The following is a 14,386-nucleotide window of genomic DNA, read 5'->3' on the forward strand; positions in this document are numbered from 1 at the left end:
AGGAGAAGGATGCTCTTTAAGTAAGTTTAATTGAACTACCTAAGAAAAATTTGGGGATTAAAATGTTATAACACAGTCCCACTGTTACAGTAATGCAATGAAATGACATACTTTCTTTTGTGTGCTTTATCGTATCAGTGTACATATTTTCTCTTCTGTTTATCCAGAATAATTTACTTTATTTCTCAATAAAAGAAAGCAAAGAAGGAAAAAGAAAGAAAGAAAGAAAGAAAGAAAGAAAGAAAGAAAGAAAGAAAGAAATGGTAATGAAGGAAACATGGCCGCATGCACAGAGAACAGGTGCCAACATACTAATGTAAAACTCTGGAGAGCTTGCGGACTAAAGATGTTTGATACGTACTTTTAAAAGGAGCTGGTACTTTGTTATTCGCTGAACTGGTTTAATCAGGTAGGAAGAGATGGAATTGGCTAACCCGTGTCGCTGCTGTATCTCCTGTATTTAAACAAAACAAAGAAGGGAAGCATCATCACAGGGCATCCAGGCACAAGAGGCTACGAAACCACACCAGTGACAAGTGATTGATCCTGCTGAAAAACCAGGTCCTCGTTTCTTAAAGGGCTGTTAAAGTATCAACACAAACATCTCCACGTCTACAGGTGGACGTGGGAGGATGGCAGAACTCAAGGCAGAGGGAGGGTGTGGAGTATCTGACCCACAGCATGCCTGATGTGTGTCTTTTGCAGTAACAGTGCTTTCAAATCTAGGCCACTGTGTGTAGGAAGGCAGGCAGCTTAGCCTTGCTGTTCTGCATGTCATCCTGCTCATCAGTTAACATGTAAGGCACACGATGGGTGCTCTGTAATGCCCGTTGCTGGGAAAAAGAATACTTGAAGGGTACACAATGCCCAAGGGATGGAGGACACTATAAGCAAAAACCTCTTTAAAAGTCAAAGCACTCACACAATGAACACCAAAGGCATGTGACTATAGAATCTAGTTATACCTACCTAGGAAGGTGGGTATAACTTCCTTTTTTCTTTAAAGATGTTTAAATGCACAGTGTTTTCAAAGTTATACTCTATTTAGGAGGCCAGAGGACAACTTGTGGGGTTGGTTTTCCCCTTCTATAATGTGGCCAAGTGGCAAGTGAGCCACTTGCTAGCCTAGCAGGGTTTGTTTTAAGTTCTGGCTGTGCGCAGACTCTCGCTGCTTAGGCTTTCTAGTCTGTAGTCTACATGGAGCCATAGTGCTGAGTGTCATCTGATCCTGAGCCTGTACGGATACTTGAGATGTCGGAAAGCTGGGCAAGGCGTCATGACACGCTCAGTCCTCCCGAGAACAACAGCTGGAGCGGGTGGCTGGACATCCACGGGCAGGTCCCGTCAGACACAGAAAACGTGAGGTTTAGTCCAACTTCCAGAATGTCCCATGAGAGATTACCCTGAAAGCTACATGCCCATGGCCTTGGGCACCCAGGGTACACAGCGCTCAGCAGTACCTTTCACCAGTCATAATCTGCCACGTGTTTGACTAGTTCTGAAACCCAATATATTCAGCAATACTGTGTCCTGCCACTACCCCCAATCTCTCTGTAGTATTCCTGTAAAAAGACACGACCCATAGGTCTGCTGAGGCATGTAACTGATGAACTCGACCAGGTCGCCAAACTGCTAGGACTTCACTGATGGATCACTTTGGGGAATGCACAAAATAAATCTATACCTTTTATATATAATCTTATATATAAAATTACTGGCTCCACATAAAGAACAGTGACAAATATGTCTAAAGATCTAAATATCTCATGGGTATACAACTTCTAATACTTAAACAGAAGTATTAGAAGCAAAAGAACAGATAAGGACATCCCAAAATAGGGGCTGGTAAGATGGCTCAGTGGGTAAAGGCATCTGCCATAGGGTCTGATGATGTAAGTTTCATCTCTAGGACACACCCAGTAGAAGGAGAGAACCAAGTCCTACAAGTTGTCCTCTGATCTATGTACATGCTTACGCACACAGGCGACAAACACACACACACACTCTACAATACTACAGAAACATAAGAGAACATCCCATTATAAGCATGAGATGAAAATAAAATATTGTACTAGCACCGTGCTAAAATATTATGAGTGATGCTACATTTTATCTGTACTAAATTGGTTATCTGCTACTTACGTCAAAGTAGGACCCTGCATGTTCTAGTATGAGCTGAGTAGAATCAGGCTTGTTCTTGCAGTAGGTGACATACATCTGAAACTTGTCTGCCTACAGCAAAAAGAAAAAGAAGAGAAAGAGAGAAAGGGAAGGGGGAAACAAAAATTTCATTTAGGTATCTTTTCCAAATTGAATGTCACAATATAAAAACCTTTAGTGTGGGAAATAAGTTCTCTGGCCTAAAGAAAACTTTAAACAAGAGAGTCCACATTTTATTTTATTTTATACTTTGATTATAGTGCCTTATTTAATTTCCATGTATAAAGATAATTTTTTGCTTACTTGCTTATATTTCATCTCTCTAAAATTACTTATTATTTCTAGTAGGTGTTGGTAGATCCCATTGAACTTCCTATGTATACTGTACCATTGTGTGAAAAAACAGTCTGAGTGGTCTTTAACATCTTTATCTTGCCTCACACAAAATGGAAAAATAAAATAAAATAAAGTAAAAACTTTGAAATGTTTTTGCCCATAAGCATTTTTATTATTTTTTCTAGTTAGATACTTTTTAATCTGATATCATTTTCTATAGGTTTGTTAAATGTTCTTTTGTTTAATTTTTATTTTTTAGAAAAAATTTATTCTTTAGAAAAACTAGTAACATTTTATAAGTTGCCAATTAGGTAGACCAAAAAAACAAAACAACAACAAAAAAAGCACAAGAATCTTTAAAGTTTCAATGTATTTCCATGTGAGTGCATGACGGGGGACTCCTAGCAGGAAAGCTATCCCACTAAGCGGCTTCGCCTGGGCTCAGCTGGGTGCGAGCCTCTTCCTCCAGCAGGACTGGGTCCTCATCCAGGATGAACCCTCAGCATCAGGCTGAGGCTTGGCATGCTGGGCGCTCTAGTTCAGCCATCGATACAGTCAATAAGAACTGATCCCACTGTGACTCTAGGGAGGTCCACTCTTCGGGGCAAGGTGCGCTCCTCTAAGGAACCAACTGAGAAGGAATGTGCAGCACCTGCTCCCTTCAGCGCCACGGGGGGGGGGGGGGGAGCATGTTGGGGGGCGGCGCTTGTTACCCAGGTGACAAAGCAGTGTCCCACATCCTCCGGCAGCTGCTCGTACTTCTCCAGCTCCTTCAGGAAGATGCTGCAGAGAAGAGAAAGGCTGTTCTCACTACGGTGCTCAGAACAATATACTCCTAAGATACCCCAGAAATGGAGAAACGGAGGATGTCCGTGTCCACTATGTCTTCAGGATTAACTAAATCTGTAGCCCTTGACTAGGGTAAGTTACTATGGCCTTCAAGTCCCTTCTGATAGAAACTTCAAGCTGCCAGCCTCTCTGGGTCTTGGGAAAGAGACACTTCATTATCTCACTCATAAGGAGAACCAAAAAAATAAAGGTCACATCCCAGAAATCCAGAGCGAACTGTGGTTACTAGCAGCTGGGAGAGTCAGGAGGGATGTGGGGAGAGGCTGGCGCACAGACACAGGACACACACCTTCTGGGGTGTGCCATGGTACCATGAACACAAGGAAAAACACTGCCTTCCGTATCTCACAGTAGAAGAGGAAATTTAAATATGCACGGCTGACTGGCTCGATGCTAACTTTAACCAAGTCACTGAATTCTGCTACATTCAGGGGAATGTCTTTCCTCGTAATGGAGTGTCATCACGGAAATGAGGTTTTAAGAGAGCGCCCCGAAGAAGAGCTAACACGACTCACTTGTTGTGAAACTCGTAGATCTCCTGCATGTTTCCAAAGATGATGAGCTCTTTGTTGACGATACCGGGTGGGATCTCCTCCACTCCGCTCGTCATTTCCCACAGGTAGGTCTGGCCAGGAAGGACACGAAGGGATTAAAAAAAGAAAAAAAGAAAAAAAAAGTCAACTTGAACTTTCAAGCAGCTACTCCTAACACCTTTAAACACAGACTCTGAACACACAAGTATAGGCAAAAGTAAACATGAAAGATGTGTCTTTTAAGAAACCGTAGTAGCTGCTGCTAACACTCGGGAAGGTTTACTATAGCTTTTGGCTTATTCCCAGCCTCCAATTTGGAATGAATGTCCATCACAAGGTACAGCAAACATTCAGGGTGTGGCCGAGTGAGTGCCAGGCACTGTCATAACTGCTAGGTTCATTTGTCAGAAGCTGCTGCTCTCTGCAAAGAGACTGCCAGCCAGGCCATCATGTGACAAGTGAACGAGATGATCAGTGCTGTGTCATCTCTGTAACGGGCCAAAGCACTCCTGGAACCCCAGAGAACACCAGGAACACAGACCCTATGATACTGTCACAATTCCAATAGCCAGCAACAGAGAGCAATAAAAGAGCAAGTTTAGACCCCGTGTGAATAAGCAAGACTTACATCCATACACTCCCGAAGGTCTCTTACATAAGCCTTTTCGGTTTGAATTAGTTCAGCCATTATGAACCTTGAAGTGAACAGAGAACAGTTCGGTTTAGTTAGGCTCATTACTCTCCTATCTATCTACTCACTCCAAGATATTTGGGAACACTTCCCTGGAGTTCCCAGGGCTGACACTGAGGCTTCTCAGCCTTACTGTGGGCTATGGAGGCTCAGCAGTGCCTTAGTCCACACCCGCTGGACTCCAGCCACTCTGTCCCTCCCTGTCCCCACTGAATTACAACCAAAATCTCTCCCCCACGCCACCAAATGTCCCTGGGCAACAAAAATACCCAAGTGGGAACTGGGTGCGGGTAAGAGAGATCTTTCAACCTCAGTTAGCATAGCTTACAAACGTCTAAGTACTTGCATCTGTTAATTTCCTCTACTGCTAATGGCAAGCAATCTGTCAAGCTAGGAAGGCATAGAGAAAACAGGACAAGACAGTGATCATGTGATAAGGGGTCAGCACACAGAGAAGTCGGTTGAAAAGGCCAAGTGAGGTCTCAAGCTTGACTGTAAAGCCCTGCCAGCAGCACGCCTGCAGGCTCTGACACTCTGTCGTGGGGGGTGGGGGGGGGGGGGGGGCGGGGGGGGGCTGGCTTACTCTTTCCTGCGGGCAGACTTCCGTTTCTCTTCATTGAGTTCGTGCGCAGCATCCCGAAGCTTCACCTCTGACCCGGGGATACTGGCAGGGATGATGTCCAACTGAAGGCTTTTACTCTGTGGAATGAGAGCCGAGAGGCCAGTTAGCAAGAGCAGCGGGGACGGCACGGAGCTGAGATCACCACTTGTCCAGGGTGTTAAAAGGCAATTCACCGATTTGTTGGAATCTGAAGAAATCCCCAGAGCTTTCTCCAAAGAGGTCCGGTACTTCTCCATGCGCAGAGAGAAATCTCTGTACCTCTTATCCACTGCGGTCACGCATTTTTTAATTTCTGCTGCATGGGCATGCCCTTTTTCACAGAAGCCATCAGCCAGCTGTATCAATAGCTTCACTCTCTCTTTGGTTTGCTGCAAAAACAACAGGAAAAGTATTGTGAAGCGCATGACGCTAAATGCCAGAAACCCAAAGCACAGGGGAAGTGGCACCCCGCCTGCACCGACAGCCCCAAATCCAGCCAGCTCGCCTCCTCCTGGAGTCTGCACTTGCCACCTTTCTTCCGCTCTTCCACTGAGTGGTGTCACTATCAGCTCAAAGTTAGAACCTATCTGTCAAGGGCCTCCTGCGGTCAGTAAGAGTCTACAGAGTGAGTGAGTGAGAGAGAGAAAAGGGGGGGGGGAGTCTATGGAGAAGCTTCAGTTTTACTGTTCTTTGAGCACCACGTGCATGGCCTAAGCAGCTCCCTGCTGGGATACATGCTTTTTCTGTGCATCCACTTAGACGCCCAGACCTTCAGGGACAGCCAGGGAAGGAGCACAGCAGCACACCTCTGGAGGCCAATTGGCAAAGTCCCTTCAGAGAAGCAGCTCCATTTTTATAACAAGGGCTATTGCATTTTTATGTATACACCGAATAGCATGAAGTCAACCAAACTGCCTACTTTCCCTAATGTTAAGGGAAGTTACACGTATGCAGTATCAGCCTCACGCAGCCCTGATTTCTCAATACATCTTCCATATCATTTCCCTGATTGCTGCTACTAGATTTTCTTTGAGATCTAACATTTTCAAGTTATTATTTCAATGGAACTGTTTTTCCCAGTTGAGTCCTAAAAATAAAAAAAAAAAAAAAAGGTTTATTTAACTTAATTTAATTTTATTTTATGTGTGTTTGAGTATTTTGTCTGCATGTATGGCTGTGCACTACCTGAATGGCTGGGTATCAAGATTCCTTGGAATTGGAGTTACAGACATCTGTGGACCATCATGTGGGTACTGGGAATTGAACCTGGGTCTCTGGGAAGAGAAGCCAATGCTCCTAACCACTGAGCCATCTCTCTAGTCCCCCATCTCAGTAAAACTTCATTTGGAAATTCTTTATAACAAGTATTCAAAAAAACCAACAGAAAACAAAGTCATATTTCAACCCTATCCTAACTATGTTAGTTTGTAAAAACAAAGTTTTAAGCCCGAATTCTTTGGGCAACCCCTCAGCCTCAAAGACTACTGAGGCTTCACAGCAAGATTGTGTGTGTGTGTGTGTGTGTGTGTGTGTACACGTACACCTAGTTCCCACATCATCCAAGCTCACGTCCTCTGGCTCTGTGCTCAGGTGCATCTGCCTAGAAGACTCTTTGCCAAGACACCTTCAGGCCCCTTTACATCTCTTCTCCAATAAAGACCACTGTCCTAATGGCTCCACTGTCATCTTAAAAGCAGTGTGTTTCCTGTTTCAGCCACTCTCCATTGTACACTTACCATCTTCTAACATGGTGTAAACTATTATCTTTTGTATGACTTTGGTTCATCTCTCTTGTGAGAATGTCCCCTCCAGAAACAGGGGGTTTTGTGTACTGATATCCCTTTTACTGTGGTAACAGCGACATGAGAAAACAATGCAAACTATGTGTAGATAAACCTGTAAGGGTCTAAGATCTGGGAATAAATAAGTAAAGATAAAAATAAAATAGAAGACAGCATAGCTTGCCTACATTAATACAAAACCATGAAGAAGCTATAGGAATATTTGTCTGTATTTGGAAAACACATCACAAATACAGCAACTGCCAGCACTAATAAAATAGGCTGATATTAATTACATTAAAGTAGTTAAAATGGCCAAGATTTGTCTAATGTAAAGACTGCTGGCAATGCAGTCAGACTTCATTTAAGCAGATAATTCCATCAGAGTCAGAGGCTTCTCACAGTAGCTTTCCTTTCCCACTGTCCCCAGGGGTCATAACCCTTCCTTTCCCCCAGGTTTACTTTGTTCTCATCTTATTTAACGTATACATCAGATGTATCTTACACATTGACCGGCCACCGGTCTGTTTCTCTAACCAGTATGTACAAGCCATGAATCTGGGTTCACCCAGACATCAACTAGAGTCCAGTAGAAGCAGAGAGCAAACAAATGGTGTGATTAAAAACAAGGTGCAATCTACCCGCCCCTCAACCGTTCTTTTATCCAGATATTTAATTAAGCCGGGCGTGGTAGTGCAGGCCTTTGATCCCAGTACTCGAGAGAGGCAGAGGCAGGCGGACCTCTATGAGTTCGAGGCCAGCCTGGTTTCCAAAGTCAGTCCAGGACAGCCAGGGCTACACAGAGAAACCCTGTCTCAAAAAGAAAAAAAAAAGAAAAGAAAAAAAGAAAAGAAAAAAAAGTTCCCAGATATTTAATTATAACTGGCATTAAGAATACATCCAGGAGATTCAAAGTTCTAACAGTAAAATGGATATAAAATGGAAACCTGCCATTTGTTCTCTGTCTTAGGCTTTGCTTATGGTAAAGTATTGTTTAGATATGTTTATTTTATATGTGCATGAATTTATCAATCTTTTCATACTGAGTTAAATTTTATGTCATTTAGACAAACCACCACACACACAAGGAGAGATTTTAGAAGTCTTGTTATTTCTAGCACTGAAAACATTAAAGTTACAGAAATAATCAGATTTCTAAATACTGCTAACATTTAAATTTCTGTCATTCTTCTGATGTCAAGAGAAATATGAGACATGAGCTCAAAAAACTTCTTCCCAAAAAGGTACCCAGCACCACTAAAGAAAAACCAAACACTGGTTTTGCTATGAAATATTATGATGATATATGAAATACTTAATTTTGTCTGCTAACTCTAGCAACTATTATAAAAGTAGGTTTCTGCTTATGGAGCACACAGGCGCTATGATTAAACAGCCTACTGTGTGGGCATTGAGGAGCAGGAGAAAACAAGAGCGAGCTGAATCCTCATAGTGGCTCTCCTCACCGTTTTCTCAAGTGATGAGACCCAGGAAAGACACACAGCCTGTGCTCACAGATGCTCTCTCACAGAGCACATCACTTGGTGAGACCCCGCTCATGAGGATGCAGGGAGGCATGGGGAGATGACGGCAAGGCTGGAAGTGGTTTAGTGATGCGGTAGATTGCTGAAACTGTGTGGCAGGTTGTTCTGAACACCTCCTCAGACGTCAGCTCTGCAGAGGCCAGTCACTGGCATGGACACAGAATCCACCCCAAAATGAAGCCCAGGAGTTGGACACAGACGTGTCTGCATGGCACTTGGAAAAATGACTGACTGCACTGAGGATGACACAGGGACCATGCCAAGAAGTCTTACTAAGACAGCAGTGCAGGAAGTTTTCTTGGCTTTACTGCTTTAACACAGAAAGTGTTCTAATTTGAATTATTGTAACACATTGGGAGACTGTCCTGTTAGAGCTGAGAATTTGCTATAGATTGCAAGAAACATAATTTCTTAGGAGACACTAAGATGGGGTAATGGGTGCAAACAAGGGAAAACCCCATTTCATCCTGAAAAACCAAGTGGCATCTCCAGCAAAGGTCGACATGATCCGTACCATTGACAGTGCACAGTTAAGGAGACAGTAAAAAACACTCCTTCCAAACCTCCAGCTTTCTCCTAATATAACTAACTCAATATGTTTAACAAAAGCAACAGTCTTATAGACTTGGGAAACAGCATGGTCAGATGGTACCTACAATTTCAGATTTTATGAAACATAAGAATAAAGTTATGCATATTACTGTCATATTTTCAACAGCTACATCCCAACTAAATAGAAAGGGACATTTAGGAATAATGGGGAAACATCCCATAATACTCCCCTGGCGAACAAGGTGGGCCTGTCACTGAACTGCACAGTAGTAGGGAGAAGAACTGGGCTTTGATCTACTGCTGCGTGTAATGTTAGACACTTTCTTAACTCCCTTCCAATCAAAGGACCATCAGATAAACAAGTCCAGAACTGTAACACTCAGAGGAAGGATGCTTTGTATCTGTACTAACAAAATAAGGATTCCATGGCTGAATGGGCTGTATCCAAAGGAAGGGAAAACCACGGTCCTCACCTTAGACGCAGGACCAGTCAACTCACTGGGTGTTCTTGCTATCTCTAGGAGGGGACATCTTCCATTTTGCCTGAGCTCCACCCTCCCCGGTGTTTATCATCCCACCCAGTGCACTGGGGAACCAGTTCTCTGTAGCCCCAGTGCATGACTGTAATAGGACCAGGGTTTCCTAAGGCCCAGCACACAGAAGCTGCTGGGAAACAGGGAGGAGAGGCCAGGAAGGATGGGGGTGGGGTGGAGGGATGGGGGGGGATAGGGGGAGGGTGGGGGAGGGTGGGGGGGGGCAAGAAACACTACAGAAGCAAAACTACAAATAAGCGTAATACAAAGTGGCTACTGTGACTCCAATTGGTTCAAAAATTCCTCTTTATGTTTCCAAAGCTGGTTAAGGGCTACACAAGACTATTATTATTCTAGATGTTTGTGGGTTTTGTTGTTGTTGTAATTTTGGAGACAGGGTCTCTCTATGTAGCCCTGGCTGGCCTAGATCTCATTATATAGACTAGTTTAGTCTCAAACTCACAGAGATCCATCTGCCTCAGCCTCCCGGGTTCTGAGAGTAAAGTCACGCTACAACTCCCAGCCCGCCCACCCTCATCTCAAGATAATTATTCTTGTTCCTCTATAGAACACTTGTGGTTTTGAGGTGGGGGTTGGTTTTTGTTTTTGTTTTTGTTTAACAAAAATATGTTATTCAGGTTGGTCATTTATTTTTCACTTGTAAATCTGAAATAATTGTCAGCATCTTCTAAAAACTCAAGTCTGCCAGTAAAAATATATTTGTGAAAATATTTTGGAGCACAGCACACACACACACACACACACATCAAAAACAAAACCAGCTCCTGGATATCCAGCAAAAGGGCTTGGTGAGTGAAGGCGCTTGCTGCTAAGCTGGGAATGTGAGTTTGATGCCCAGGATTCACACGGTGGGAAAGCCAATTCCCCTAAGTAGTCCTGGAGCTCCACATGTTTGCTGTAGCATGTATAGGCCAACACAAACTTAATGTAATTAAAATTTTCAGTTAGATGTAACTTAAAAACAAACTCTGAAAAACCAAACAACACAGTCACAGAGAAGAGAAAGTCATTCCAAGCAATTCAAAACCATCCTGAGGTAAAGGCCAGAACCGGATCCCGGGAGGCATGCTCTTGGGACTTCTGTGTCAATGTGTGTATTCTTACAGATTGGTATTTATTCGTAGTGCATGCGTAGACACAAAGACATAATCGTTCTGAAGTAAGTATCCACTCTCTTTTCAAGAGACAAGCGGCCATGCCTCTAGTGTCACAAACACATGGAAAGACAGTAATCAGCTTTGCCAGCTATAAACACGGACCATGTTGGGACTGGACCGTGGTGAGCAATATCACAGAGACACTTTCAGGAACTGATGATAAGGACAAGACACAGAATAAGAAAGCACCCCCTAGTGTCCAGACAGACAGCAAGACTTGACAAAATAATTCAGAAAGCACATTAAGAGAAGGATAGCAATTACATACAGGACAAAGACACAAGGCAGGAGAGTTGGAGGCTGTCAGGGCAACCAGACAAGCACGGGCAGGGAAACGACAGGGGACGGCTGAAGGCTCCCGCCTGGAAAGAGCATCCCATCACCTCAGCTGAAGGGCACCTCCCTTCCCCAGCGTGTGTGTGTTCTGGAGGAGCCCAGCAGACCTGCAGGGCCCACGCAGGCTCACCTTGGCAGTTATCTGGAAGTCCTCGTGTTCCTTCAGCAGCTCCTGTGTGTGCTGAATGCTGGACCCTGTGGAGGTATGTGTGGAAAGGTAGAACTCCCCATTGTCATGGATCCACTCCAAGGCCTAGGACAGAAATGCACAGATGAGCACAAGGTAAACATTTAAGGGAAGCAGACCTTTCCACACGCCTCACTGTGTGAGCCGCGGTCGGCACGCATCAACAAGCAGCGCCTCGTACAGACACATTTCCAAAAGGAACATCAAGGCGCAAGGGTTAAGGAGCAGGGCAGGGGAAAAGAACCCTGTCACGGATGCAGCAATGACCAATGGTCCGAGGGCTGCTCAGGACTGCGAGCCCACAGACCTAACAACAGGAAGAACCCATAGCTAAGGTCTCTTTCCAGAAACACAGAGGTGGGTGAAGGACGGTCTGAAACCGAGGTGCCAAAGCTTTGGACACACACGCAGAACCCAAGCCTTCCTACTATAAAGACATTTCAGGACAACACAGAAGCAGCTGTGCCTTTCCATGACTGTGCACGTGGAACCCCCAGACTGATGCTGTTCCACTTGTGTTTTGAGGGTGTCCTCAGGACTCATTCCTCTTTGTGAATATGCTATACCGTGCAGAAGCCAGAAGCCTTCCTTGTCTCACGGCAACGTCTGAAGAAAGGGGTCAGCCAGATTCAGGTGCCAATGCTTAAATGAAACCAATTTAAACGCACAAGTCTAAATAGGCCGGGCTAAGGAAAACCAGCATGTTAAAAAGTGGGAGTTTGCCTCTGTGTTCTAGAATCCTCAGGGCATCCATTCTAACATGTTGCTATTGGAACGCCCACTTTGCTATATCTTTCAGATGCATACTGCATGTGTATGTGTGTGTGTACATCCCTGTGTGGATGGATGAACCTGTGTAAAGGTCAGAGGTTAATTCAGGTCATCGTCACTCTGGAGCCATATTCACTGGCTTAGACCAAAGCAAGTACGCTAGGTAGGCTGAAAACAAAGCCATAGACATTTGCCTGTCTCTGCCTCCCTCGGTGCTGTGATTTTAAGTGTACACCACCATAGCTGGAATTTTTTTTTTTTAAAATAAAGGAAGTGTTAGTCAAATTTAGTCCCAAGAACTTTACTTCCTAAGTCACCACACCCCCCTCCCCCTGTCCCATTTGTGGAATTTTTTGTAGCAAAAAAGGAAAAGGAAATCAAGTCACAGGGCACTTCGGCTACCAGCTAGACATTTACTTTCCTCATGCTTAAAGACAGTCATCCTCTCTCTGAAGCAATGTCTACACTGACACAAGGGAAGGTCACGGCTACCAGTTTAGTCAGAGTCCACTGTAAAGTACACCCTGTGGCGACAGATGCCCTCCAGGATAAGAGCAGCCTGAAGCCCAGGCTGTAGACAGATCCCATGAGGAACCAGGGGACCAGATGCCTGCCTCCTACCTTGTGGTCTGTAGCAGAAGATACATAAAAAGCAAGCCACGGGCGGCAGCGATGAGGAGAGTAGGAAGGCCCTGTCAGAAGGAGGCCACGAGAGGTGGAGGCTCAGGGGAAACCTGGGGGCTAAGCAACACTGGGATAGCACCTGTGTGGTCAAGTGAGGGGTGGGGTGGAGGTGGGAGTGCTCCGCCTGCCACAGAGAAAGAAGGCAGAAGAGGCCACAGCAGAGGCTATGGAGAGCAGGTGAGCTCACAGAGGTCAGAAGTAGAAGCAAATGTGGCTACTGTATAGAAAAGGAGTGGAGTAGAGACGGAGTAGAAATGGTAGAGGTTCTGCTGGGATGCAGAGAGGGAAGAGTGCGGTACACAGAAGAAGGCCAGCACCCACAGACTTAAAAATAAACAAGGACGAGGGACAGGCAGGAATGGAAGACACACCTCGTCACCCTTAACTGAGTACGGTGAGAGTGGGGCACAGCACGGGGAATCAGGAGAGCAGATTTGCTTCTGGTGAGGCCGAGCGGCGAGACGCTGAGGAGGTATGAGGGATTTATACATGTGGGAGCTGAAAATAGAGGTCAGGGCTGGGAGATACCCAGGGAGAGATAACAGGACAGGAAGAAGCCAGGGACAGTGTAACCTCAGTCCTGAGAGGCGGCATTCAGTGTGGGAGATAAGAGAGGGAGGACCCGTGAGGTGGAGCCAGGAAGGGCCAGGGGAAAGACAAGTCCAGAGACAGTGCCACAGAAGCCACGACACATGTTTCTACACTGCCACTCAGAAACTGTGGCATCCACTCAGGAATCTTAGTGTGCAATACTGAAAACTGGTGAGAGCTCTAATGTCCGCTAGAGTGCTGCGATTACGTGTAGAACGGAGGGCAGCAGGCCTGACAGGCCCCCATCAGCAGAGTCTCTCTGTAGCTGAACCACACCGTGTCTTTAAACCGAGGGTTAAGTCATCAAAGGACGTGAGATGCTACGTAGTTAGAAACCAAAGCTGCTTCTGTAACAGTGAGGCCTGGTGGAACACCTTGAGACGTATGCTAAGATGGTGAAATGGAATGTTAGGAGACACCACAGCCCGCCACGTCACTGCGGGGAGCTGACCAAAGATGACAGAAAGGTCAGCAGAGCAGCAGACCTGGGGTCTAGGAACCCCAGTCTGTATGTACTTGAGCAGTTGTGGATGTGGCTGCCCTCGGGAGACTTGGAACAAAATCCAGACCCCATATGAGAAGCCTGTGTAGAAGTCTAATTTCTCTTTGCCTAATGAGACCTGGCTGAGTGACTCCTTTGTGTCGGGAGTGTGGTGGAGTTGTGAGTTCAGGGCTCAGGGACAGCCCACACTGGAGTCCCTGTCAGGACAGAGGTCCGCACCGAGGACCACAGAGAGCAGCCCTGGGCGGGTGTCTGTTTTATTTCCAGAGAGAATGTCCACCCCAACCCTAATCACACTCAGGTTTTGAAAGATCGTAACGAATCCTGTGTTTCTCTGCCGACCTTCCCTGTCATCTCAGAAGGAAAAAATATATGCATTCTTGTGGTACTACTGAAGCCAAAGAGAACTGAAATGAATTTTAACGCTTAAGATATAAGTAAATAGCTTTTACTTTAAAATGGTCTTTTATGACCAACAGTCTTCTTAGGTCTTCACCCCACAGTGCCTTCAGAGGGGGAAAATGGGCCCCTCCCCTCCATGTCTCTGTCTTAGCCAA

General features: G+C 45.2%; 1 protein-coding gene across 1 annotated transcript in view; it reads right to left on the reverse strand.

Moving 5' to 3' along the window:
- Window positions 1-14,386, reverse strand: part of Trio (trio Rho guanine nucleotide exchange factor) — a 289,251-nt gene that overhangs the window by 96,641 nt on the left and 178,224 nt on the right. The window contains exons 21-28 of the mRNA XM_051151014.1: window positions 11,225-11,347; window positions 5,365-5,559; window positions 5,153-5,268; window positions 4,507-4,573; window positions 3,861-3,970; window positions 3,210-3,279; window positions 2,143-2,232; window positions 362-454 (exon numbers count right to left, since the gene is read on the reverse strand). Coding sequence (XP_051006971.1) covers window positions 362-454; window positions 2,143-2,232; window positions 3,210-3,279; window positions 3,861-3,970; window positions 4,507-4,573; window positions 5,153-5,268; window positions 5,365-5,559; window positions 11,225-11,347 — 864 coding nt within the window. The remainder of the gene's footprint in view (window positions 1-361; window positions 455-2,142; window positions 2,233-3,209; window positions 3,280-3,860; window positions 3,971-4,506; window positions 4,574-5,152; window positions 5,269-5,364; window positions 5,560-11,224; window positions 11,348-14,386) is intronic.

Source organism: Acomys russatus, chromosome 9, assembly GCF_903995435.1.
Source record: "Acomys russatus chromosome 9, mAcoRus1.1, whole genome shotgun sequence".
NCBI classification, from domain to species: Eukaryota; Metazoa; Chordata; class Mammalia; order Rodentia; family Muridae; genus Acomys; species Acomys russatus.